This window comes from Heterodontus francisci, chromosome 16 (assembly GCF_036365525.1).
Source record: "Heterodontus francisci isolate sHetFra1 chromosome 16, sHetFra1.hap1, whole genome shotgun sequence".
Taxonomy (NCBI): domain Eukaryota; kingdom Metazoa; phylum Chordata; class Chondrichthyes; order Heterodontiformes; family Heterodontidae; genus Heterodontus; species Heterodontus francisci.
The window spans coordinates 41,970,233-41,998,136 of NC_090386.1; the positions used below are offsets into that span (position 1 = coordinate 41,970,233).

General features: G+C 42.5%; 2 protein-coding genes across 6 annotated transcripts in view; one reads left to right on the forward strand and one right to left on the reverse strand.

Moving 5' to 3' along the window:
* Window positions 1-1,435: 1,435 nt before the first annotated feature.
* On the reverse strand, window positions 1,436-27,328 carry tti1 (TELO2 interacting protein 1). Of its 4 annotated transcripts, none has more exons than XM_068048131.1 (8): window positions 27,214-27,328; window positions 18,933-21,290; window positions 15,717-15,884; window positions 12,462-12,613; window positions 9,798-9,935; window positions 9,383-9,587; window positions 2,817-2,904; window positions 1,436-2,119 (listed from the first exon to the last, which is right to left on the reverse strand). In XM_068048131.1, exons 2-8 carry the CDS (start codon window positions 21,241-21,243, stop codon window positions 1,936-1,938), a joined length of 3,246 nt encoding a protein of 1,081 aa, XP_067904232.1. In that variant the 5' UTR covers window positions 21,244-21,290; window positions 27,214-27,328; the 3' UTR covers window positions 1,436-1,935. The 4 variants fall into 4 exon arrangements, with proteins under 4 accessions (XP_067904232.1, XP_067904231.1, XP_067904229.1 ...); XM_068048130.1 differs by lacking the exon at window positions 27,214-27,328 and adding an exon at window positions 26,888-27,033; XM_068048128.1 differs by lacking the exon at window positions 27,214-27,328 and adding an exon at window positions 26,798-26,877.
* rprd1b (regulation of nuclear pre-mRNA domain containing 1B) overlaps window positions 27,079-27,904 on the forward strand; it is a 45,683-nt gene continuing 44,857 nt past the window's right edge. For both annotated transcript variants that reach the window (XM_068048132.1, XM_068048133.1), the window contains exon 1: window positions 27,079-27,306. In XM_068048132.1, coding sequence (XP_067904233.1) covers window positions 27,153-27,306 — 154 coding nt within the window. In that variant the 5' untranslated portion in view covers window positions 27,079-27,152. The remainder of the gene's footprint in view (window positions 27,307-27,904) is intronic.

Here is a 27,904-nt window from a genome sequence, read left to right on the forward strand (position 1 = left end):
GTCAGATAAGCCAGTTGGTGGAATGTCACAGCTCTCAGTTTATTTTAAACAAATACAATGAGCTTCACCTGTCTCAACCTTATGCCCATTAACCAGGATGAGTAGGACTTTAAGTAATTTGTTATCTCGTCTCCGATGGCCGACAAATACTCACAACCATTGTTAATTGTGCATCAATTCTTTGATTATATGCAGGTGAAGGGTGGTAGTTGCGGTCTTGCTTGAGCACTTCTAAGTAGACACTTACTGAGACTGGTGGAGGGTTTGAGTGAGGAACTACATGTTTGTAATCCTTTTACTCTGTACAATAAATGTGAAACTGAGTAAAGATAGGCTCCAGCATTATCCTTCCATAACAGGCTTTCTGGAGCATAACAACCATTGTGATGAGGACAATTCTGTTCATGTCATCACTGCCATTTGCCTACACCCTACCACCCAATTCTTGGGATCAGAATTAATAGGAAGGAAAAATAAACAAACTTTCTTTGGCGGGTGTGGGGGGGGCAGTCAGATTTTAAATAAGAGACTGTTAGGTATAGGTCTGGGAGCCTCGAACTGGAAGTCAAGTTATAGGATGTCAGCTTTTGCAGTTAAATGCTGTATATTAAAAAAAGTAATGAGGAAAAAAAAGTTATTCTACAAAAAGACAGGGCTAATGTGTGGTTAACTATACACCCCCTCCCCCATTTCTCTTGGAAAGTGAAATTGAGAAAAATAAGTAGAATTTGCTTTGACTGTTACTCTATCTTGCTGCCTCTACGATAAAGCAGCTTAATGATTTGTATCTGGCCTTGTCTCAACAAACTTTCAAAAATGCTGAATAAGTGCATGTGTTAAAGAAAAGATATCCAGTTCCAATCTCAAGGGGGAGCTGTTGTCACATTCCTGGTTATACTGTTGAACAATTCGATATCAGTCAGTATATGCACAAGTCCTAAACATGAGATGCTGTGACCTCTACTGGAGTGACCAGCACTGCTGTATCTGTGACAAAGAGGGCCTGAAACTTGTAACACAAACTAGTGATACAGTCTGTAAAGTTAACTTGTGATCACTCATAATTCAAAAATTGATATGCTACATCTATTAGGTAGCAAACTACTACCCCCTCAGAGTTTCTAAGATGGACATTCTAGGAACTAGTCATCTGCCCATAAATATCAAACCATCACCTCAGTCAGTTAGATTTTCATTAGGAAGTTGATAACGTGTGAATTTGTCACTGAGGTTTCTCAGGTGTAGCAAATATTGATCGGCAGCAACATGAGAAGTACAGATCATCCGATTCTATTTCATAGCTCCTTAGACAATGTTGTTAAGAAGTAAAGTACCCTTTTGGTGCAGATGTAATGGAACTCAATCTATTCAAGCTTAATGAGCAAAAGGCCCCATGTAGGTTTTGAATATAAAATAACTCAAGGAGACAAACATAGTTAGTCCAGTTTGGGATCTTTTATCACACTTACTTGTTAATCACACAGTTACTGTGTGACTGTCCCACCATCCTCTCAGCCAGTCACAGGTACACGGCTTAATACAGAGGAGAGGTGGAAGCCATCAAGGAAAGGAGTCTTACTACGTTGCAGACCCAACTACTAGTTACTGAAACCAATCCATATGAGATGTTTGTGGCAATTGTTCCAATGTGTGAGGCACTCCGTTAAGATACTTTTCTCACCTACATCTTTTTGGCTTCCCTATCATCCACTACCTGTGGTTAAAAGGTAAATGTGTGTCCAGAACTCTGGCAGTGCTGCTGTGAAACAAGCCACAGAAACTGGTGTAAAGTGCATTAGGAAAGACTTTACATTCCTACAGCAGAGTGCCTTCCCTCAGATTAGCACATTTCCTGCACCAAGGCTAACATTGGCAGTCTGCATGAGTAGTTTTAGTTATTATATTAGATACCAGCAAGTACCACAAATTCCTGAGTCATTCAAACCCTTGCAGAAGTCGAAGAACATTATCGGTGAATTCATTCCTTTGCTTTCCCATTCCGTTCAGTTGGATTGGTGGGAAGTTGGAGTGTGGTGGGTTGTAGGCATCCGGACAATAAAGTTCATTCAAAATGAGCCAGGTGGCATCAGGATCAACTTCAGTTAGATGGTAAAAAACACTGGTGAAAGGAAAAACAGAGATATTAAATACACATAGAAGAGTTTGTCCTTTCAAGTGCCTTTAATTACAATTGAAACAGTTTTATAATAAAATGGTTTATATATTTTCCTTCCTCCATATTTTAAACCATCAATTCTCATCCATCCTTTTGGATCTCTGAAGACTCCTTTTTGGAGGTTGATCCATCAGTGCCTCCTCTGTAACCGGGGTGTTGAGAACAATTTAGTATCTCCCATCACCTTGCTGTGATCAGCTAATTCAGCACAGGCTGAGAAGTTCCCAGGTCTGAATGGCTCAACTACTCAATTTAATTAGTTGGGCCTTCAGGGCCCTGTTTCTATATCTAATTTTAATATATGATGAGAGAGGATGTTAATGTAACTAAAAAATTCTCTTATGGTCACAACTTGACTACAGGCTAATTTTTCCTAATACTCAACAATGCAACCTCACCCTTGAGCATACAGACTGAAATAGGGGGAGCAATAGTACCCCCCTCCCCCATGCCACATGAATACTGGCGTGCAATAAGACCAAAGGGATTGGCAGAACTGCCTGGTTACATTTTCTCCCGAAACAGATGTATACTAAAACAAAAAAAAATGAAAATAAAAAGGTAGTGTTGGGGAAGCTCGCTCTTTTTAAAAGAAGCATAATTCTTAATATTTCATTCAAATCAGTGATTAATGAGTTACCTGCAAGCTGCTTCCTGGAGTTTCAGTGGCTGTCTGCTGCTCAGGTATGGTAGGCAGGTGCTCGCCACCATATCCAGGTCAGTCTCACCTGAATCAAGAAAAACACTGATATTATCTCTGCCAATGTGATTTAAACCATTTTTGTGTCACTTTTTTATGCTCACCAAGGCGAGGGTCTATTAGGAATTGAGGAATTGAACTCTTTCTAGGTCAGGCTCTCGGTGGTCAGCGTTAAGCACTCGCCAGGTCGGATATAGCAGAGTTAGATGTAGATTGAAGCCGTCCCTACTTTGCTCCAATCTCAAAGTTTCCCTTTCCTACATCAGCGATCCTGTGACTACTCCGAGCGAGACTGCTAATATAGTACGATCTCATACTCAGCAGGAACTAGACTGAGACCACGCAAATTCATTCCACAGTTAAACTATGTTAATTAATGAATTTCTATTTACCTCCAGCTAAGTTCTCAAAGAAAAAAGGTTATGTTTGTTGTTGCAAAATTACATAGAACTAATATTTGAAACAATGCTGATCTTCAATACACATAACACTGAATACCTGTAGCATTTTCAACAATAATCTAAAGGTGTTTCTCCAGAAATGAATGAAACCAGTGACTAATCTGGCCCATTTGGACCAAGCAAGTTTAGTCTGCTGTCAGTCAAATTGCTTTACCTCAATTAGTGTGCTGCTAGGCTATTTCTTGGTTTAGTGTTCTGATGAATATACTTCTGGACTGAATATTACAACTAGACGGTACAAGTTCAGTACCAATACTCAGATCACCAGACATCCTTGTTGGATACATTGACCTCTCAATCCTGAGCAATGATGTGTTAAAGTTTTGCTTTATTCCCAAGGAAGAGGATAGTTCAGTTGTAGCAAAAGTGAGAAAAGGCAGCCAAACGTTGTGTCATATAGACCTGCACAAATCTATTATAACACAGCCCAGATGACAATTAAGCTTCTTGTTATCTCAAGGGAATTTTGTGACTTTGGTTAAGTTGTTCTAGTTTTAAAGTAGACTAAACTTCCCCATACGCTGCATTGCCAATAGCTTTGAAATGTGTAATTCATTATTAGCAATCACCCCATCATGAAAGCAAAAACAAGTGCCCATTAGAATATGCTGGCCTTAAAGGGCAACCTGGCTACAGCAAACTGATGTGTCTTCTGGAAATTATTGGGAACACATGAAGGTCTCTTACTGTGGCAGCATCACTTCCCTTGAGTCTCAGATATATTTGTGTGGCAATATATGGGAAAATAAGACAACTGCCACATAGCTGAATAGTTAATCGCTCTTGATTTTTTGCTCATACAGAATTTTGTAAGCAAAAATCTCTTTAAAGGCTGACATTGTTATGACCAGGTGAGAAAGGGGTCTAGGGTGCCCTCGCAGCCTTCACCTGGGCTTACCGTAACAAGGTTTTATTTTTAAACAAACTGTGTTTTGAGCTCCCCTTTGTTGAATCCTTGTTCACTGCTTTCCAATTATCAGGCAAAGAAACCAGCACAAACAGGTTTCCTTAGGTTTTAAGAAAGGTTGACATTTATTAAACTTAAACTCTAATTTGGTTAACGCCTACAGGTACACGACACGCCCACACTAGCATGCATACGCGATACACACATGCAGATAGAGACAGAACAGAGCAGAAGAAATAAAGTGGAAAAGTTTGAGGCAATCTCTGAAGAGGGTTTTTTGTTACGGATCTTCGAGCTCACTGTAGAGTCCTTGATTGTAAGTAGATCTTGCTTTTAGCTGGGGCCCAGTATTCTTCTGAAACCTTGTTCGCTGTAGGAGACTTTTCTCTTGGAGATCATGTGTCTTCAGTCGATTTGAAGTTCCGTGAGAAAGAGATGGCAGCAAAATTCAGAAAAACCAGATGCCAAGCAGGCTAGTCACATGACTAGCTGGTCTGACTACGTCTGTTTGTAGATTTGGCTATCCCAGCAGTCATGCTGAAATTTCAACTCCCTCACCTTCAATGTCTGGTGCTCAAAGTCCATTGCGGGTTAAACTGGATAAGGGAAGCAACCCTTTTGTCTCCACAAGCACTGTCTGTTAATATGCAAATGTCTTTCCAGCCAAGGGCCAGGTGATTTTTTTAAACAAGTCCTTTCTTCACTTCAGCAAGTTTTCAAATCAATGTTCATGACAAAATTAATATGCCTCATTCTTGGCAAGTGGGGGTCTGCATGACACCTCCACACCTAGCAGAATGAAATGCGATTTGAGAAAAGCGCATTTCATTAAAAGGATCGAGAGAAAATACAAGATACAGAAAAAAAACGATGCATTTCTCTCATCCATTCACAAATCCTAAAACTTATTGCAGCCTGTCTTGGTAGCAGTGTTGCTTTAAACTGCCCTTTTTTGGCATCTCAATAAACATGTGGTTCCTTGGGGAGATTTTTTCTTCAGTTTGCCCAATTCCATGACTGTCGAGGGTGTCTTTGAGATGATTAGGTTTAATTAGTCCAGAGTTGGAATTTTTTTTTTTCAGGAGTCAGTAGTGGGCAGGTCTATCCTGAACTCTCCTTCAGTGCTTTGCAGAGTCATGCAAAGGCTTTTGACTTCCGGGGATGTGTGGTTCTCTTTTTTTCTGACTGCGGGAGAATTCTTTGTTAATTTCCCCTTTATCCTCTGGGACACTCCTGCCTGCAGGTATTTGGGCAGACTCTACTGCACTCACCTGTGGCACTTTGATGAGGTGAGGCATCACCCTCACTGTTTCTCTGTCCCATAGAGGTCTTTCTTTGTCTCTGCAGTTCCTGTAAATGCTGTTAGCAACTCTGGTGGGGTGCTTCTAGAGTCTGCATTTACATAGGAGGATATGGGGATTAACTTTTCACATTTTTCGGGGTTGGCTGACTGGACAGTAGGGATTTTCATCCGGGATTCCTCCCGGACTTCCTTTAACCAGCGCTCTTGTTCGCTTTTTCCCCTTCCCTTTCTAAACTTTTGCCAGCCTTGTACCTTTTATTCTCGGCAGAGGTCCCTTACAGTTCGCCAGCCCTCTGCTGGAGGATCCTCCTAACACTGATACAGGACTTAAGGGTGCAAGTTTCACAGTAGGCTGGGGTTTCCCCTCAACGTGGCATATGTGGCAACTCCTGCAGTACTCCACCACATCTTTGTGGAGTTTTGGCCAGTCAAACTGCTGTCTTCTGTGGGATTTAGTCTTTCATATACTGCCATGTACAGTCACGGTAGTCTCATGGGCCCTTCTTTATTTTTCTCTCCAGTACCTCTGTGGCACCACTAACTGGTGAACTACTGCCCACTCCTTACACTCAGGTCTGTGAGAACTCCATTTCCTCATCAGTATCTCATTCCTTAAATAGTAGCAATCAGGAACTCCCTCTGCTTCACTTTCAAACTGGGCTGCCTGTGCTAACTCTCACAATACAGGGTCAGCTCGCTGAGCCTCATGTAGGGAAAATCCATTTAGTTCATCCCCTGGGTCTCCTAACTTTCCAAAGAAAGTCTCAGACAGGCAGACCTCATGGTCATCTGCCAGGAGTGCCAATGCAGTCTCCTCTGGGGAAGCTGCTTTGATCATGGCCTGATCCACTACACATTCAGGGAAACTGCAGGGATCCGTCTCCTGCGACTGCCCTGTCTCTCTGACCTCCTGCGGTCTTTCATTCACTACTGGGGGGGCTACCACCTTCACCCCAGATCATCACCTAGGAGCAATTTAACCCTGTACACAGGCAAACTAGGAACAACCTCTATGGTCACCAGTCCCGAAACTAGGTCGTACTCCAGGTGCACCCAGTGCACAGGTATAGGCATACACTGCCCTCCAATACCATCCACCACCATTCTGGTGTTCACTGCACTCTCCGGGGGAAAGGTCAGGCCTTTTTCAAGTAAAACAGAACCAGTGGCCAGTGTCCCTGAGAATTACGATGGGCTTGCTGGCCCCACTCGAGGGGTATGGGGTTACTTTCCCTTCAGACACAAAACCCTGATAGCCTTCAGGAATCCTATTAAATATTCTAGCACTTGCAATAGTAAGCTTCCTGGGTCTCACTCTTACTGCAGTTAAAGCCACAGCTTGTTCTGCTGTGATTTCCATCAGGTTTCCTTCACTGAGAGTGTGTGCCCTGATTAACACTACAGGTTTTCCCTTTAGTTTCCAGCAGTCAGCGTTTAAATGCCCTGCTTTATTACAATGGAAGCACAGAAGTCTCTGGGTCTCGCTCCTGCTCATAGCAGATTCCTTTCTGGCTAGAGGAGAACCCCCTGTGTCTCCTGCTTTTCCTTCTCTTCCAGGACTGCTTGGGCTCCTATCACTTTCCCACCCTTTATACTTTTCAGATTTGTGGGGGTGACTAGGAAAGGTTATCTCCTGGGAAACCGACTTATAAATTAAAGCAAACTCATCAGTCAGAACAGCCACTTGCCAGGCTCTCTGGACCTGCTGCTCCTCTACATGTGTCTTGATGGAGAGTGGGAGAGACTGTTTAAATTCATCTACAGAGTTACTTCCCTGAGATTCTCATAGCTGAGCTGTACTTTATGAGCCCTCAGCTACTGGTCAAAAGCTAGCTGCTTACTTCTTTCAAACTCCAGATAAGTTTGGCTAGCTTGCTTCTTGTGGGTTCTAAACTTTTGGCGATGGGCTTCGGGTACTAATTCATATGCCCCGAGGACAGTGTTTTTTGTCAGTTCATAATTTGATGAACTTTCATCTGGCAACAGGGAATAAACCTCATGGGCTTTTCCAGTTAGCTTGTTTTGTAATAAAAGAGGCCAGGTCGCAGCTGGGCATTTTATCTGCCTTGCCAGTTTCTCAAAGGATGCAATAAAGACTCTTACATCTTCCTCATTCAATTTTGGGATTAGATGAGCTAGTTCTAACAATTTTGTACCCAGCCCTAAATTACATTCCTCCATATTGGCCATGCTTTCACTGGGGTTACTCTGTTGCCCCCTAGTTAACTCAAGCTGCCTTAGCTCTCTTTCTCCTTCCTTCTGGAAGGCTCTTTCTTTCTCTCTCCTGTCTCTCTCTTTCCCTCTCCTCTAACTCAAGTTTCCTCTGTTCCAATTGTATCTTTGCTAGCAATACCCTGTCGGGATATACTTCTAATCCTGCCTCTACTTCTTTAGGTTCAAGGGAAAAGTGAATGGCCACTATCCTTAGGAGTTGATACTTCCTAGCCTTGCCACGAACAGTGATCCCATGCTGCTCAGCCATTTCCCTCAACTCCTCCATAGACAGTGCTTTTAACTTATCCCAAGTTACTTCACCCTGGCTTGGCGAGCTACTAGCTTCAGTTGCAGACATATTAGTATTCAAGCACACACAACCACAAGAAAACCTGTATTGGAATCTTGCTCTTTTTTGATTGGGAACAATTTAGCTTCCCACTTCCAATTTCTCTCGTTTGTTTGTCAGTAAAATCCAGGACGGTAGCCCCCAAATTTGTGTTACGACCAGGTGAGACAGGGGTCTAGGATGCCCTCTCAGCCTTCACCTGGTCTTACTGGAACAAGGTTTTATTTTTAAACAAACTGTGTTTTTAGCTCCCCCTTGGTGAATCCTTGTTCACTGCTTTCCAATTATCAGGCAAAGAAACCAGCACAAACAGGTTTTCTTAGGTTTAAAGAAGCAAGGTTGAAACTTATTAAACTTAAACTCGAATTCGGTTAACACCCACGGATACACGACGCGCCCACGCTAGCACACATACGCGATACACACATGCAGACAGAGACAGAACAGAGCAGAAGAAATAAAGTGGAAAAGTTTGAGGCAATCTCTGAAGAGGGTTTTTGTTACGGATCTTCGAGCTCACTGTAGAATCCTTGATTGTAGGTAGATCTTGCTTTTCGTTGGAGCCCAGTATTCTTCTGAAACCTTGTTCGCTGTAGGAGACTTTTCTCTCTTGGGGTTCATGTGCCTTCAGTGGATTTGGAGTTCTGTGAGAAAGAGATGGGAGCAGACAGGAGAGGCTTTGGCGAGCCAGCCTGGAGAGGTCTTTTCAGTCCAGGAGCAAACAAACACTCTCAGTTCAAACTGTTTGTATAATTCAGAAAAACCTGGTTGCCAAGCAGGCTAGTCATGTGACCAGCTGGTCTGACCACGTGTTTGTGGAGTCGGCTATCCCAGCAGTCATGCTGAAATATGAGCTCCCTCACCTTCAATGTCTGGTGCGCAAAGTCCATTGTGGGCAAGCACTGTCTGTTAATATGCAAATATCTTTCAAGCCAAGGCCTGGTGACTTTTTTTTTTAAAACAAGTCCTTTCTTCACTTCTGCAGCAATTTTCAAACCAAAGTTGATATGATGAAATTAATATCCATCATTTTTGGCAGGTGGGGGTCTGCATGATAATATGAACTCAGTGTCTGAAATGCATAAATGGTTTGAAGCTGGAACACTGCAGCTGTATTTGGAAAAGAACTGAATTAGAATAAAAAATTGAGATAGAACCCTAGCCCCACAATGAAGGCTAAGGTTATCCCTAATAAATAGCTTAATTTCCTTTCCTATTATATTGACAGCAAAATAAATAGTTCAACTGTTCACATGGGTAATATGTGCTTACCAAGATCCAGTTTCTCACAGAGTTTTCCAAGGCCCTGAAGCTCAGCTAACTGTAGTTTGTAGGAGAGTGTTTGGCTATAAATGGGCCCAGCCTTTGCACTGACTGGGGCTTGGTTTACTAAAGATCTGGTCACCTTTGGCAAAATGTCTTTAGAAACTCTGCTCCTCAGGAAATCACCACATGTGTCTGCCAACTTACACAGCACCTGCAAAGCAAAAGAGAAACCATTCAATGGTCTGCAGTTTGTTCATAACAGATCAGAAAACAATCCCTGCAAATTTCTTATGTCCAGAAATACATGTTGACTTCATTATGAAATGCTTGCATAAAATAAAGTAGTATTGCCCTGATTTAACATAAAAATTGTGAGACACGTAAAATCAACAAAAATGCTGGATGGGAAACATCACTTCACCTGACAGGCCCTGAGGATCACGAGGGGATCATCATTGGTCAATCTCTGCACCAGAGGACACCACACACGGTGTACCATTGGGAGTAGTTCATTTACATTACTCTGAAGAACCACACACAGTTCCAAGACATCCAATACCTGCCAAAAAAAAACAGGAATATTGTATAACTGTAGATACATAGTAAGTGATGAGGCAGACAGAAGGATCTCAGTATCAGGAGAGACACTCTCCATAGTTATTGTATTCATGCTACAGGAAGCAAATGCTTACTTTAAAAATATTTCACTTTACAAAGATACTTCATTTTTTTTGCTTTATTATTTCCATTATATATATGTGAACCCACAAGCTTTGCTAGCTCGACTGTTTACAACAACCACTTGCATCTACATAGCGTCTTTATTGTAGCAAAACATTCCAAGGTGCTTACCAAGAGCATTCTCAAAAAAACATTTTTAACACCAAGCCACAGAAGGAGATATCAGGACAGATGATCGAAGAGATAGGTTTTAAGATGCACCTTAAAGGAAGAGATAGAGGTAGAGAGGTTTAGGGAGGGAAGTCCAGAGTTTAGGGCCAAGGCAGCTGGAAGCACGGCGACCAATGGTGGAGCAATTAAAATAGGGGATGTGCACGAAACCAGAATTGGAAGAGCACAGAGAGCTCAAAGGCTTGTAGAGCTGGAGGAGATTACAGAGCTAGCGAGGAGCAAGGCTATGGAGTGACTTGAAAGTAAGGATGAGAATTGTAAAATTGAGGTGTTGTCATACTGGGAGCCAATGTAGGTCATCAAGGACAGGGGCATTGGGTGAACAAGGCTTAGTGCAAATTAAGATATGAGCAACAGAGTGTCGGATGAGCATAAGTTTACGTAGGGTGGACGACAAGAGGCCAGTCAGGAGTGCATTAGAATAGTTAAGTTTAGAGGTAAGAAAAACATGGATGAGAGTTTCAGCAGAAACTTAGCTGAGGCAGGGTTGGAGTCAATTGATGTTACAGAGATGGATGTAGGCAGCCTTGGCGATGGAGCAGATATATAGTTTGAAGCTCAAATATAATATCAAAGTTGCATATGATCTGATTCAGCTTCAGACAGTTGCCGGGAATAGAAACAGTAGTCAGAGAACAGAATTTGTGGCAGGGCACAAGACAGTGGCTTCAATCTTCCTAATATTTAGTTGCAGGAAATTTCTGTTCATTCAATGTTGGATGCTGGACAAGCAGTGTGACGAACCAGAGACAGTGGAGGAGTCCAGAGAGCTGGTGGTGAGGTACAGCCGAATGTAGTCAGTGTACTTGTAAAATCCGATTTTTTTTTTGGAAGGTATCACTGAGGGGCAGCATGAGAAATAGGAGGGGGCCAAGGATAGATCTTATGGTAACTCCAGAGGTAATGGTGCAGGAGTGGGAAGAGAAGCCATTGCAGGTGATTCTCTGGCTATGATTCTATTGATAAGAACAGAACCAGGCAAGGGCAGTTCCACCCAGCTGGACCATGAGGAGGATGGTGTGGTCAATTATGTCGACGGCTACGGACAGGTCGAGAAGTATGAGAAGGGACAGCTACCATGACCACAGTCACGTAGAATGTCATGTGTGACTTTGATAAGTGCCATCATGGTACAGTGGTGGGGCTGGAAACTTGATTGGAGGGATTCAAACATGGAATTATAGGAAGGATGGGCAAGGATTTGGGAGGTGAAAACACATTCAAGGACTTTGGATAAAAAAGGCACTTTGGAGATGGGGCAGTAATTTGCAAGGACATAGGGGTCAAGGGTGGGCTTTTTGAGGAGGGAGGCAATGACAGTAGATTTGAAGGGAGGGGTTAGTACTTAAATGAAAGGGAATCGTTAACAATATCAGCAAACATGGGGCTCAGGAATGTAAGTTGGGTGGCCATCAGTTTGGCTGGAATAGGGTCAAGGGAGCAGAAGGCATCTAACGGACAACTTGAGCTCAGAGAGGGCATAAGAGAGAGGAGACACTGGAGAAAGATGCGAGTTCAGGGCTAGGGCAGGGCGGAACATTAGGGGAAGTTTGGCCCAGTGGGCGAGGGGAAGAGAGGGAAGCAACAAAGGTAGCTGAATGGATGGCCGCGATTTTAGTGACACAAAATCCATGAAATCTTTGCACTTCTTGTTAGAGGTGAGAGACACCCCCTTCCCTCCCCCCAAACGACCACCCTTGCCTCGCCGGGCTGACAGACCCAATTTGTAATGCCAGCCTGCACTCAAGTTCTTTTAATTAAGTCTTACTGTTTACAACATATACAGAACAAATCAGAATTAAGCTCCAAAAACTAATATCAATTTGTTTGATCTCAAAAATGTCACTCTACAAAGATTGGAAGCAACTCTGAATGACTAACAGAAATTCAGAAATTTTGTAATTTAGGGAAAGATAAAGCAAAGATAATGGCACCATTCTGAGGGAATGACAGGAAACAGTCATATGTTCACTTGTACAATGGGATTTCAAAGGAATGCTTTAACTGAGTTTCTATCAATCCCAATATTCTCTGGGTTATTTTTACATATAAAATCCCTGAGAATTTCTAGTCTTACTCTCACGGGTGAAATCAACCGACAATCAAACAAATACCCTGCAAACCCCCTTGAAGATTTTATAATCTAACTTCCAGATATGGAAAAGCATAAGACCTTTAGCCGCAATTTAATGCTTTTGTCTGACAGGAGGTGAATGCATCGCTCCATCACATCTTTGGCAATTTGGATATGAGCAGGCAGCTCCTGCTTCACATCAGGGTGGTCAGAGCTGATGCCTGGTTCCAGTTGATCAGGGATTTCACATTCTAAAACAGAACAAATGCACAAATGTTTAGTGTTGTTAAGAAACTCAAATATCACCATTTTAAAACATGTATGCCATGCACACAAGGTGAATGGCTGAATGCCAGATCTACCATTTGAAATAGTGATAGACACAGCACCAATAACCTTGATTCTTTCACATTCACGGATAAATCAGACTGAAAAGACAAGGCTACTTCTTTGACATTAGGTGAACCAGCATGCCTAGTTACTTGGAGATATACTACAGTGCAGATGAGCAGTGAATGATCTAGTTTATAAAATGATAATCAGCACCACACAAAACTCCCAATCAAAGGACAAACTCTTATACTAGTACACTATTGGCATAAGTTTAAGTTTATATTTAAGCACTGGTCTGAAGAGGAACCTACCAGAGTTAAGCAAAAGCTTAAGTGTGCAAACTGAGATTCATATCTGAAGGGCTTCAAGAGCTGCCCTGGAAATATCTTATTTTTGAGGGTTCAGTATGCACAGCTGTCTTACATAACTTTCTGTTCAATTTGCACAGCTCCCAAAAGTAAGAATGGAAAAATCTAACAGTTATGCACTGCGAAGTTCTGGAAGGTGACCACCGGCTGGGAGTACATAAAATTGGCCACATAAAGCATTGTTTACTTTTATATAAAACTTAAGCCCCTCAGACAATAACTGGTACTGTAGCCATCTAAGACAGAAACAAATCGAGAACAGCAATAAGGTCAAATCTGTAAATGTGATAGAACAACACAAGCAGACTCTGAAATCCATTGTGACAATTGGGCTGTAAGATTTCTCATGGCTCCAGAAGCAATAGAGCGACAGTATCTTGGCGACACTTTTAATTGGACTTCATTAATCAATTCTTCTCTTGAAAGAATACAAAAAAAAGGCAAAACTGATTTCTGTTTTGACATTATTTACTACTTAATAAGATCTCATCTCACTTCCCTTAATTGGGAAATATTTCTTCGGAACAAAAGTAATTTGACCTCACTTATCAACTATTAACTACCTGTGTTAAAAAGTGCAGCCATCTGAATTGTCTGTATAACAGTCTTAAATGCTGTAGAGACATTTAAGAGACATAGGATTCCATTGTAGAATATTTTTAAAATACCACAGACACAATAAACAATTCTTTTTTAATAAGAGGATGAGGAAATTCTCTTTTACGGCAAGAAAGATTCAAACTTAGTTTATTGTTGCACTAAAATTTTGACTATGGGAGTGTGACTGATCCAATAGATTACTGCATGAACTTCAATGCCAATTCACTCATAGGCTTCTTAGGCAGGCTTTCTGTAACACACTTATGTGCATCAGATACAGTAAGTGCATCTTTACTTTGTTGTGTCAGCAGAGCAGCAATAGTTACTGTAAACAGTAACAGTCTTGAATATTCATTCTGCAGCTTTCGTTCTGAGTACTGTTAGTCCATAGGAAAATTCCAAGGCATACACAGGAACAATTATTAAACAAAATTCAACACTGAGCCACATAAGGAGATATTAGAACAGGTGACCAAAAAATTGGTCAAAGCTGTAGTTTAAAGAAGGAGCCATGAAGACTTTTAAGGAGGGAATTTTAGAGTTAATGCTTAGGTAGCTGAAGGCACGGGCACCAAAAGTGAAGCAAAGAAAATTAAGAATACGCAAGAGGTCAGAATTAGGGGAGCACAAAGATCTCAGAGGTTGTAAGTTACAAAGAGAGAGGGGTCGTAAGGGATTTGAAAATAAGGACGAGAATTTTTAAAATTCAGGTGTTGCCCGACTTGGAGCCAATGTAGGTCAGCAATGTAGGGTTGATGGATGAATGGGATTTCATGCGAGTGAGAATATGGACAGCAGAATTTTGCATGAGCTCAAGTTTAACGAGGGTGCAAGGTGAATGGCCAGCCAGGAGAGCACTGGAATAGTCAAGTCGAGAAGTAACAAAGGCACGGATGAGGATTTCAGCAGCATGAGCTGAAGCAGGGGCAGAGATGGAGGATTTTACAGCTGATCTTGATGATGGACAGAATATAGGGGTTAGAAGCTTAGTTCAGGATTAAATGGCATGCCAGGATGCAAACAGTCTGATTCAGCCTCAGATAGTGGCCAGGGAGAGGGAAAGAATCAGTGACTAGGGAACAGAGTCCATGGCAGGGTATGAAGATGAAGACTGTGGTCTTCCCAACATTTAATTGAAGGAAATTTCTGCAACAAGTGAGATAATTTTCTATTTCGCTATTTGGCTTTCCAACTGTTCCTTGCTGCTTATATAACCCTTCATCCAGGGCAGCTGTCTGAACACTATATCATCATCGTGGAAGCATTAAATTATACAAAATTTAATATTCAGGACAACTGACATGCATTAACAGAGACTATACCAGAGAGTTTATACAACACGATTAATCTGCTGCATTGCACTAGCAAGATTTTGCATTCCTTCTCTGCAGTACAGAGCCAGAATTTCTGGAAAAATAATTGGCTGAAATTAGATTGTATGTGAAGGATGGCATTTTGGGAAGGAAACATAAAATGCAAAGTAAGTTGATTAGGGGACTGTGCGGGTCCGATATGGAGAATCCTCTCAGTATCATACTCAACAAATCACAGTTCAAGAATTAAGCCATAAAGAGGGGCTAAACAAATATGAAAGTTGAAACAGAATAAGAACAGACCGCAATGAGGCACAATGGAGTAAGAGAAAATTGTAGAAATGCCGCTGAACATGAAAGGGATTAAAGGATTCACTCAAGTTGTTGCAATTCAATCATTGCATCCAACAGCTAACAGTTGGGATAATTACAGGAAAAGCTCATGTGTTTGAAGAGAGCTGTGAGGGCATGCAACTTCAATTAATATTATAGTACTTTCCAAATAAGAATCAAAATGAAAAAAATATTTTTAAAAATCCTGTTCGCTGAGACACACAATAACGTTAATCTAAAGTTTGCAGTATGTGAATCAGCTACATAGATGTGACTGGATTACAGGCTCCTATGTGACAGTAGGCTAGTGTTCACTATGTGTACATTAAGGATGATGGCTTCTATTGTAGTAAGATAAAATGGCATGCCTTCACTATCGGGAAGAGGCATTTTTGTCAAGGAAGTACCTGTTTTGTCCAGATCAATATCCTCAACATCCCCCTCAGCCAGATGTTTCTGCTTCTGATATTCCTGGAAAAAGCACTGGATCTCTTCTGCTATGGCACCAGTCCTACAGGCCTTATCTTGAGGTTTCTCCTTTTTTTGAGCAGGATCCTTAGGTGGAAACCAATGAGCTATTTTGTGATCAAAAATTTATAGGTTATTTTGTTACAGAATCTCTCATTAACATTTAACTAGTTGAAAGGCTTTTGACAGCCAAAATTTACAAAAGTCAAATATTAAATAATGTTTTCAGGAGCCACAGTTAAATTGGACCACAGATTCTAAACTACATAGATTCAATGGAGAAATAAAACACGTACCTGGAGGATCCACTTCTCCATTAAATTTCCACCATAGGAAAACAGCAGTGGCCACTTGTAATGGCACAAAACTTTCATGATCTGTAGCATAAGTACCACACAACTCCACCTTGCAGTATAGTAAAAATGTGCTTTTTTTCATTTTATATGAAAACTTTTGGTTATTAGTAATAAAATTACAGGAAATGCAGAGAAAAAGGCTGCTTGACTGACAGTCAAGAATCATCCAATCAGGTAATGAAGAGTCTGTTTGTTTTCCAATTGACATTGGTCAGTGGTGTGCCACAAGGATGGATGTGTCAGGCAGGGAGGTGGGAGGTCATGTCATAAAACCTCCAGGAATATGTCCAACCAGAATTGGAAACCTTAACTCCACCCTGGTTCTATGGAGCTAGCAACACAGGTATATAAGGGGTATTGATCTAAGCAGCAGTAGCAGAGACTTAGAATCTTATACATTTACAGCACAAACAGAAGTCAGTCAAAAAGAAAGAAATAACAAGTATTTATATCGCGCCTTTCAAGACCTCTAAACATTCCAAAGCACTTTGCAGCCAATGAAGTACTTTTGTAATGTAGTCACACTTGTAATATAGGAAATGTAACAGATAATTTGCATACAGTAAGCTCCCATAAATAGCAATTAAATAATTTTTTTAGGTGATGGTTGAGGGATAAATGTTGCCAGGACACAGGTAAAACTTCCCTGCTCTTCTTTGAAGAGTGCAGTGGAATCTTTTATGCCCACTCAAGGGTCAGACGGGCCTTCGCTTTAATGTCTCATCTGACAGATGGTTTCTCAGACAGCATTGCTCTGAAGTGCCAGCCTAGATTACATGCTCAAGTCTCTGCAGTGAGTCTTAAATCCACAACCGCCTGACTCAGAGGAGAGAGTGCTACTCTGAACCAAGTGTCTATGCTGGCTCTATGCTGCCTATGGCTTTAATGTTTTGATCATGGGGTGCCCAAAACTGTGCACAATATTCTAACTGAGCAGTAACCAATGTCTAACCTTCATAAATTTAACCTCATCCAAAACCTTGCAGCCCGCGTCCTAAATTGCACCAAGTCCCGTCAACCCAGCATCCCTGTGCTAACTGACCTACATTGGCTCCCAGCCTGACCACACTGATTTAAAAATTCTCATCCTTGTTTTTAAATCCCTCCATGGCCTTGCCCCTCTCTATCCCTTTGCTCGTCTACTTCTGGCCTCTTGTGCATTCCTGATTTCCTTCACTCCACTAGTGGTGGCCGTGTTTCTGTGTCTAAGCACAAAGCTTTGGAATTCCCTTCCTAAACCTCTCCTTCTTTAAGATGTTCCTTAAAATTTATCTCTGACCAAGCTTTTAGCCACTTATTCTAGATCTCATGTTGCTCAGTGTCAAAATTTTGTTTGAGAATCGCTCCTGTAACGCACTTTGGGATTTTTACCATGTTCAGGGCGGCACAGTGGGTTACACTGCAGCCTCACAGCTCCAGCGACCCGGGTTCGGTGCTGTGTACTGCCTGTGCGGAGTTTGCAAGTTCTCCCTGTGACCGGGTGGGTTTCCGCCAGGTGCTCCAGTTTCCTCCCACAGCCAAAGACTTGCAGGTTGATAGGTAAATTGACCAATGTAAATTGCCCCTAGTGTAGGTAGGTGGTAGGAGAATTGAGGGAAGGTGGGGATGTGGTAGGGAATATGGGATTAATGTAGGATTAGTATAAATGGGTGGTTGATGGTCAGCACAGACTCGGTAGCCAAAGGGCCTGTTTCAGTGCTGTATCTCTCTATGACTCCATAAAGGTGCAAGTTGGTGTTGTACAAACTAATTTCTTTACTCATGTTCCATGTCCCTAAAATGCTGTTTGGTTTTTTTTATATACAGTACTCACACTTTCAAGCAATATTTACTTGCAATTTCATGAAATTATGTACTTGAAGCATACAAGCAACCATGAAATGTGTTATGTGCATATCAGCTGACCACATTCCCCTACAAAAGAGAATCCATCAACTTTGCACCTCAGCTTGCAAAGCTGAACAAAGGAAAGCCAGGCAACTACAAAGTAGTACTGACTCCCACTAGTAGCATAGTTTTTACTGTTACCATGGTGACACCAGTAACCAAAATGGAAAATACACAGATCAGTCAGGTTCTATAAAGAGAAAAGGCATGTTCTGACGGTTACAGGTCCATACCCCTCATCAGAATTGAAGACTACAAGATAAACAACTGTTTGATGCATAGAGCTGTCATTATAAAACTTGGCTTCTTGCTGCTTTATGCAAAACTGTAAAAATACTATAGTCTTTAATGAGAGTCATTTACCAATGAAGGGTTTAGATGAGCATATACAATGCCTAAAACTCAACTTATCATAGCTTGAGGCTAAGTCGGTAAACGGAGGGATTACCTTTAAGACCTAAAACACACTGCATTTATTATATAATTTTAATCAAAGGGCCATCAAATTCATAACCTGCCCTCATGCCATTTATCTGCCACGAGATTAATATGGAGTAGTTACTCTCTCTACTGGCAAAAACAGATATTGCTGTTTAAAGTGAATTTTATAGGTCATACTGGTTTTAAAAGGTGGTACTTTCTGTAAGCTCTGACCATTGTCTTTTCAATCCCTAAAAAACCTTTAGGTGTCAGGCCTGTGAAATTGCTTCCTTACTTCAGATTGTCCTAGTTTTCACACAAAAATGCCATGCTAATTGGAAAAGGGAAAATCCACTAAATTGGTGGAAAACCTTTCTTTGCTTAGAGCAGAATGTTCAACACTATTCCATTTCAATTATCATTGAAAAGTAATCACAAACTGTATGCTACATTTTAATACAGGTACATATTATCTTGGCACACGACACATACCTAAAGCTGTCATTAGTGAATGAAGGACAGTGAAAATTAGCTGAGCCTTTTCATCGTAGTAATGATCAAGAGACAGCAACACATCCTGAACCACATCATCAACCAAAGGCAGGAGGCTAGCATCAGAATAGCTAAACATGACACTGATAACACGGGGTGTGTGAGGGTATTGAGTTAATCTTCTCAGGTTGAGGGAAATTGTGTTCACTAGATAGTCAGAGTTCTGATTTATCAATTCCTGATGTGAATCATAGCCACAAGCTTCACAAAGATCTACTAATGTCCTTGTGGCCATTTGACTAACAAGCAAAGTCTCAGCTCCAACTTTTTCTATCACTGGATAAAGAGATGTCATTAAAAGCAGACGGAATTCCTTATTGAGTACACGAGCAAAATAGCCAATTCCTTCAAGCTGGATGCAGATTTGCCAGATATTACTGTTCATAGTGTGGACAGTTAGACTTTGACTTGAGTGTAAGTAACCACTGCAGGATCCTCTAGTAAAACCCTGAAATTTTGGTTGGTTTGTGTGGAGGCCAGTTTCATATTCTGACTCTATACTTGTTACCAAATGCCAGTTAGCCGTGCTTGTATATTCTTCGATAATGGATCTCACGGTTGCCTTGAAGTCATCTGTGCTAACTGGAGTTTCTCTTTCATGCAGAACATCCACATCTAACCCCGCAGCCCCTAGCAATAGCTCATTAATCACTAAAGCAGCTTGTTTCCTGTACACTACCGACTCTTGGTAAAGTTCCATGAAATGATCCATGAGCAGATAGAGATTTCCATAGTAACCTAAAATCCTGCAAGTCTGCTGGAGTAATGCAAACACACGTTCTTCTGTAAAATACCTGAAGTATTTCTTTTGCGTAGCTGGCTTACTCCACGTTAAGTTATTCAAACCAGATGAGGAGTATGTTTGGTGCTGCAGATCCTCGGCTTCAGTGGTCAATCGTCTTTCTTCCACAATTCTCACATCTGTAACATCCAGCTCCAGGATTTGCATCAGTGCTTTTGAAAGACGCCCAAGATGAACAGTTGAATTTAGAACAACGTTGACTTTGTGTCCTAATAATTTTAAGTAGCCAAGTAACAAACCCAAGGATGTCAATTTGCTCTGGTCGTCCAGTCTTCTCATGAGTCTGGGAAGAGCTGTTGTAAGTGCGTGCAAGTTCTCCGACAGCACATCTGTGAAAGCTTTGTTCTCACACATCACACACAGCTTAGAGACATTTTTCAAAACTTGACTACATCTGGTCTGCACCTCTGGTCTCTCATCATTCACAAGCCCCACCAAAACTTCCAGCAGATGGCCAATGGATTGTTTGAGTGATTTGTTACAGTAAGATAGCAAATGGTAAACGAGTTCAACCAATTCTAACCTTACTTTCCAATGTGAGTTGCCAGCAGCACAGTTGCAAAGTTTCTGCAAGAGTATATCCAGCTTGCTTGCAGTGCTTTTCACCCATTCTGGCTTTCTGCAGATTACAAGCTCAGCAAGTTTACTCTGCTCTGCATAGAGCATTTTCTTGTCCTGATGGTTCCTAGACAGTTGGTCATTGGCCATGACTAAGCCCACCACCTTATACCACACCTTGATGGCATAGGTTGTTACTAAGTGGCCTTGTTTAACATCTCCAGAGATAATGCGCGTCATTCCTAAAGTGATCCCAGGCAAAAACGAGGCAAATGAGTCTCCAACGTGAATCAGGTCATTGTTGTCAAAAGAACAGTGCGTATCTGGGCAATCGCACTGCAAAATCAAGCCCAGCAAACATTTCAGGGCAAGAATTTGGAGCTGTCTTGATTTTTCATGTTCAGCTATGTCTAAAAGCAGTGAGATAACAAATCCTTGGGTAGGAAGCATGTCTGGCTGGTACAGACTTAGCACAATGTCACCATACGAGGAATGTAGCAGGGCAGTGAGTCCTTGGACAACAGCCATTTTAAGCTCCTCTGAGATAATGGCCAGCTTTCCATGGTTGCCTGGGGAGGACAGACAAAGGGAAAGTTCGGAGAAGAGGTCTCGAAGCTGTTGCTGATTCCGCACACATGTTCTACAAATAATAAAATTAATGCATTCCACTACACTCTGGACAAATCTGTCTTGCTTTAGACCAGGTGTCCTCAATGAAAATCTGAGTGGAAACAACACATACTCTTGCAATTCCTGCAAGGCAGCATCTCCAACCTTCTCCAGCTGAGATTGAAGGCACTGTACATTATTGACCGTCTGCTCCTTGGTTATCTTAACACAGATTGGACGCAAGGCACCAAAAGCCTCCTTTGGGGTGTCAAAAATGGCCATAATGCTGTCCTTCACGCCCCTAATACTTCATCCGCTGCTTTACCATCCTGTAAAAAAAAAATTTATGTTCAATTTGCTGAACACTTCACAATAAAAGAGAAAGTCATAAAAAATCATTATTAAACAACAGGTAGCAATGTTATTTTGGTGAAGTGACAAGTTATTTTGAGTGACATATCATATTCTTAACGTACACAACTGTACCAATGGATGCTCTAGAGCCTACCTGAAATCAATTCAATTCACACTAAAACAGCTATAATATTATAGGGTTAGCAAATATTAAGTCTGAGTATGCATGCTGTTGATATTACAATCTAACGAATCACAATCATTTCCTGAACAAAATCCAAATTCTCAGAATTTAAATAATTCCTAATCTTGCACTACTGCCACGTTTTTAGTGTGAATTGGCCACAGATCTCAGGTAGCAGCACAGGTACTACATTTGATTTCAGTACCTATCTTTCTGGAGGGAAATTAGTCAGAACCCTGACACCTCATAGTATGAAGCATCCCCTACTGGAATTTGCTTGCAAATGCATCTGAACATGCAGGTTCAAGTTCAGTTGTGATGCCACCAGTAGTGGGACAGCCTGGAACTCCTCTGTCAAGGCTCACACAGGTAGTCAACACTTGAGCAAGGTACAGCAGGGCACCTGGTACTGATGGAGTTGTACCTGAGGAAGAAGTTAAGGTCTTGAGCAGAAGAAAAAAATGTGCAAAATCCTCATACTGACAGAAAAAGGCTAAAAATGCATGTTTTTTTATTCGTTCAGTGGATGTGGATGTCGCAAACTCGGCCAGCATTTATTGCCCATCCATAATTGCCCTCGAGAAGGTGGTGGTGAGCTGCCGTCATGAACCGCTGCAGTCCTTGGGGTGTAGGTGCATCAACAGTGCTGTTAGGAAGGAAATTCCAGGATCTTAACCCAGTGACAGTTAAGGAACAGCAATATAGTTCCAAGTCTGGATGGTGTGTGGCTTGGAGAGGAACTTGCAGGTGGTGGTGTTCCCATGCATCTGTTGCCCTTGTCCATCTACGTGGGAGACGTCGTGGGTTTTGAAGGTGCTGTTGAAGGAGTCTTGGTGAGTTTTTGCAGTGCATCTTGTAGATGGTACACACTACTGCCACTGTGCGTTGGTGGTGAAGCGAGTAAATGCTGAAGGTGGTGGATGGGGTACCAATCAAGTGGGCTGCTTTGTCCTGGATGGTGTTGAGCTTCCTGAGTGTTGTTGGAGCTGCAGCCATCCAGGCAAGTGGAAAGTATTCCATCACACTCCTGATTTGTACCTTGTAGATGGTGGACAGGATTGGAGAGACAGGATGCGAGTTACTCGCCACGCAATTCCCAGCCTCTGACCTGCTTTTGTAGTTCACCGCAGTTATGTGGCTGGTACAGTTCTGTTTCTGGTTGATGGTGACCCCCAGGGTGTTGATAGTGGGGGATTCAGTGATGGTAATGCCATTGACGGTCAAGGGGTGATGGTTAGATTCTCTCTTGTTTGAGATGGCCATTGCCTGGCACTTGTATGGCGGGAACGTTACTTGCCACTTATCAGCCTAAACCTGGATGTTGTCCATGTCTTGCTGCACATGGACATGGTCTGCTTCAGCATCTGAGGAATTGCAAATGGTGAACATTGTACAATCATCAGCAAACATCCCAACTTCTGACCTTAGGAAGGAAGGAAGGTCATTGACAAAGCAGCTGATGATGGTTGGGCCTCAGAAACTAAATTAAATTGATATACAAAAACTGTAAAATAATTGAACCACTAGTACCTTGCCCATAAGGAATCCAAAACTAGAGGCCATTAAATATCATTAATCCAATAAGGAATTCAGCAGAAATCTCTAAAATCATTAAGGTTTAGAAAGAGTAAATAGAGTGAAACAGTTCTCAATGGCTGACGAGTCACTAACCAGTGGGCACAAATTTAAGCTGACTGATGAAAGAACGAGAGGCGACATGAGGAAAAACTTTTTTTTTAAACTCATTAAATAGTTAGGATTTGGAATGCACTGCCTGATAGGGTGGCGGATAGAGAGTCAATAGTAGCTTTTAAAAGGAAACTGGATAAATACTTGGAACGGGAGATGGAAAATAGGACTAACTGGATTGCTCTGCGAAGGAGCTGACACACTCAATGCACTAAATGGCCTCCTTCTCTGCAGTATTGTTCTACAATTCTATGACATTGCCCATTTTTAATTGATGAAAGCAAGGTTTTTTAACAACATACAGGATGGCAGTGCAGTGAGTTCAAAAACGTACTCCACACAGCCACCTAGTGGCCAAAGTCTGCAACTACATTATGACACAACTGCCAAAATTGAATGTAAATTCTTACACCAACATTTCCCAATCAGAGATATCACAAAAGGACAACCAAAAACTGTGACAACAGAAAGAGGGTTTGCAGACAGGAAGCAAATGCCATACCCTAATAAATGTGGACATAGAAATTTATAATGGAAAAAGTTGACAAGTGCACATATAAGATTGTGTATATATGTAGATAGCAACACAAGAAGAGGAGGCCATTCAGTCCTTCAAGCCTATTCCACCATTCAATTAGATGATGGCCAATCTGTATCTTAACTCTGATGTAGGTAGTACAATAAATGTACCAAAGCATCACTTTTTAAACTGAAACAAATGAGAGTTGACAGGCCTGATGATAGTTTTAAATAATCTGAGTCATTCAAAGCTATAAATCTGTGGTCTAACAGCAGGCAGATTTCTTTACCCCACTTTATGTTCAGGGGCTTCAACAGATGAGAGGCTGAGTAAATTAGGCCAATACTCTTTGGAGTTTAAAAAAAAATCAGAGGTGATCTCATTGAAACATACAAAATTTTGAAGGAGCTTGACAGAGGTTGCTTCCCCTAGCTAGGGAATCTAGAACAGCTTCAGGATAAGATGTCAATCATTTAGGACTGATATGAACAGGAATTTCTTCACCCACTGGGTTGTAAATCCTTAGAACTGGCCACCCAGAAGGTTGTGATGTTCCATTGTTGAGTATATTTAAGGTAAAATAAAAAGATTTTTGGTCTCTCAGGGAATCAAGGGATATGGGGAGCAGGCGCTAAAATGGAATTGAGGCAGATCAGCCATGATCATATTGAATGGCAGAGCAGGCTTAAGGGGCAAATGTTGGAAATACTCAGCAGGTCTGGCAGCATCTGTGGAGAGAGAAACAGGCTGACCCAGACCTGAAACATCAAGTCTGTTTCTCTCTCCACAGAAGCTGCCAGGCCTGAGTATTTCCAGCATTTTTTGTTTTTACTTCACATCTAGAGGTCAGATCTGGACTGGACATTCAGGCCAGGTGACCACCATTATTCCCACCGAACATCAAGTGACTGTCCCCAGGACTGTCACTGACCTCATCTCCTCTGGAGATCTTCCATCTACAGCTTCCAACCTCATAGTCCCGCAACCCCGGACAGGCCGCTTCTACCTCCTTCCCAAAATCAACAAACAGGACTGTTCCGGCAGACCCATTGTTTCAGTCTGCTCCTGCCCCACTGAACTTATTTCTTCCTATCTTGACTATCTTTTCTCCCCTGGTCCAGTCTCTTCCCACCTACATCCGTGACTCTTCTGATGCCCTATGTCATTTTGACAATTTCCAGTTTCCTGGCCTCCTCTTCACTATGGACGTCCAATATCTCTGCATTTCCATCCCCCACCAGGACGGTTTGAAGGCTCTCCGCTTCTTCCTTGAACAGAGGCCCAACCATTCCCCATCCACCACCACCCTCCTCCACCTGACTGAACTTGTTCTCACATCGAACAACTTTTCCTTCAACTACACTCACTTCCTTCAAATCAAAGGTGTTCCTATGGGTACCCGCATGGGCCCTAGTTATGTCTGTCCTTTTGTGGAATATGTCGAACATTCCTTGTTCCAGTTCTACTCAGGCCCCCTCCCCCAACTCTTTATCCAGTACATTGATGACTGTATCAGTGCCATCTCCTGCTCCCGCCCCGAACTGGAAAACTTTATCAACTTTGCTTCTAATTTCCACCCTTCTCTCACCTTTACATTGTCCGTCTCCGACACTTGCCTTCCTCGACTTCTCTGTCTCCATCTCTGGGGATAGGCTGTCTACTAATATTCATTATATGACCACCAACTCCCACAGCTACCGCGACTGAACTTCTTCACATCCTGCCTCCTATAAGGACTCCATTCCATTCTCCCAGTTTCTCCGTCTAACACATCTGCTCTGATGCTGCTACCTTCCATGACAGCGCTTCTGATATATCTTCCTTTTTCCTCAACCGCGGATTCTGCCCACTGTGGTCGACAGAGCCTTCAACCATGTCCGGCCCATTTCCCGCACTCCTTCCACTCCCTCCCAGAACCTCGACAGAGTTCCTCTTGTCTTCACTCTCCACCCAATCAGCCTCTATATCCAAAGGGTCATCCTCCGCCATTTCCACCACCTCGAGCGTGATGCCACTACTAAACACATCTTCCCCTCCCTTTCCCTGTCAGCATTCCGAAGGAATCGTTCCCTCCGCGACACCCTTGTCCACTCCTCCATTATCACCACCACCACCTCGATCCCTTCCCACAGCACCTTCTCCTGCAATCACAGGAGGTGTAATACCTGCCCATTTACCTCCTCTCTCCTCACTATCCAAGGCCCCAAACACTCCTTTCAGGTCAAGCAGTGATTTACTTGTACTTCTTTCAATGTAGTATACTGTATTCGCTGCTCACAATGTGGTCTCCTCTACATTGGGGAGTCCAAATGCAGACTGGGTGACTGCGTTCTGGAACACCTCCGCTCAGTGCAAAAGCATGACACCGAGCTACCGGTTGCTGGCCATTTCAACACACCCCCCTGCTCTCACGCTCACATCTCTATCCTAGGAGTGCTGCAGTGTTCCAGTGAACGTCAACACAAGCTCGAGGAACAGCATCTCATTTACCGATTAGGCACGCTACAGCCTGCCGGACTGAACATTGAGTTCAATAATTTCAGAGCATGACAGGCCCCCCATTTTACTTTTATTTTTAGTTATTTATTCTTTTTTGTGTTTATTTTACTTTAGTTTGTTTCTACTGTGCCTACCTATTGTGTTTTTATCATGTTTGTGCTTGTGGCTGTTCAGTTTTTAGTCTATTAACACCCTATCTGTACTAATGCTTTGTCTTTCAGCACACCATTAACATATTGTTTGCCTTTGTTCCATGACCTTCTGGTCAGCTATTCTGTGACCTTGTCCTATCAACACCTTCTCTTTCGATGTCTCTTGCCCCAACCCCGCTTTACTTGTTTAAAATCTTTTACATTTCTGATATCGGGTCACTGACCTGAAACGTTAACTCTGCTTCTCTCTCCACAGATACTGCCAGACCTGCTGAGTATTTCCAGCATTTCTTGTTTTTATGCCACTATTCCCAGGCCTGACCAGACTCCTCACTCACCTATATTCTATCCTATTTAACCAGAACTGTCCTGTCCGGCCATCCTCACTCACCTGCTATTATATATTAGACTTTTACCTCTCCAGGCCTCCTCACTCACCTAATTCTACTCGATTCAGCAGCTCCAGTAACAACTGACATCACTGCGCACGCACCAAACCAACAAAAATAAATCCCCGGGGGGACTTACGTTGCGCCTGCGCTTTAACGGCGGCTCCTCTGTCAGAATTTTGCACATTAATGATCCTTTAAAAATCATACTTTTATAGCACACGTTTACTAAAGTCGGTTATTATTTATTCCGAGCCAGTGTGGCTATCACCACGATAGCTGCGATCACGTGGCCGGGCTGGCCCCACGCCCTCTGACCCTGCGGGGTGAGAGGGCACGGCGCCATTTTACTGGGGAGAGGAGGTGCTGCTGAGTTTATTCTGTGGGATCGGAGCCTACAGCCAATGATGTCCTCCTTCTCGGAATCCGCGCTCGAAAAGAAGCTGGCTGAGTTGAGTAACTCACAGCAAAGTGTGCAGACCCTCTCCTTGTGGCTCATCCATCATCGAAAACACGCAGGCATCATAGTGCACGTCTGGCACCGGGAGCTGAAGAGAGGTGAGCGTTTCCCCGCGCTCCCCTAGCTCGGCGAAGCGGCAGCTCTTTGGACCCGTCCCTGGCGGGGGGGAGGGGAGGGGAGCGCAGCGCCGCGCAGAGCCCGCCTCTCGGGTCCAGTGCCTCCTGTGTGAAGCGTTTCGTCCAGTTGCAACAGTGTTTCTGCTCACAGAAAAAGTGAGAAAGACTTGCATTTATGTGGTGTCTTTCACGACCTCCAAACATTCCAAAGCACTATAGCCAATGAAGTATTTTTTTGAAATGTAGTTACTGTTATGATGTGGGAACCAAATTGCTCACACCAAGCTCCCATAAACAGCAATGAAATAAATGACCAGATCATCTGCTTTTGGATGATAATTGAGGGATAAGTACTACCCAGGATCCTGGGTTAACTCCTCTACCCTTCTCCAAAAAGTGCTATGGGATCTTTGTCATCCACCTGAGCGAGCAGATGGGGTCTTGGTTCATTCGAAACATGGCACCAATGACATAACATAAGAAATAGGAGCAGGAGTAGGCCATTCAGCTCCTCAAGCTTGCCTGCCATTCAGTAAGTTCATGGCTGATCTACCCAGGTCTCAACTCTTCTTTGGTGCCA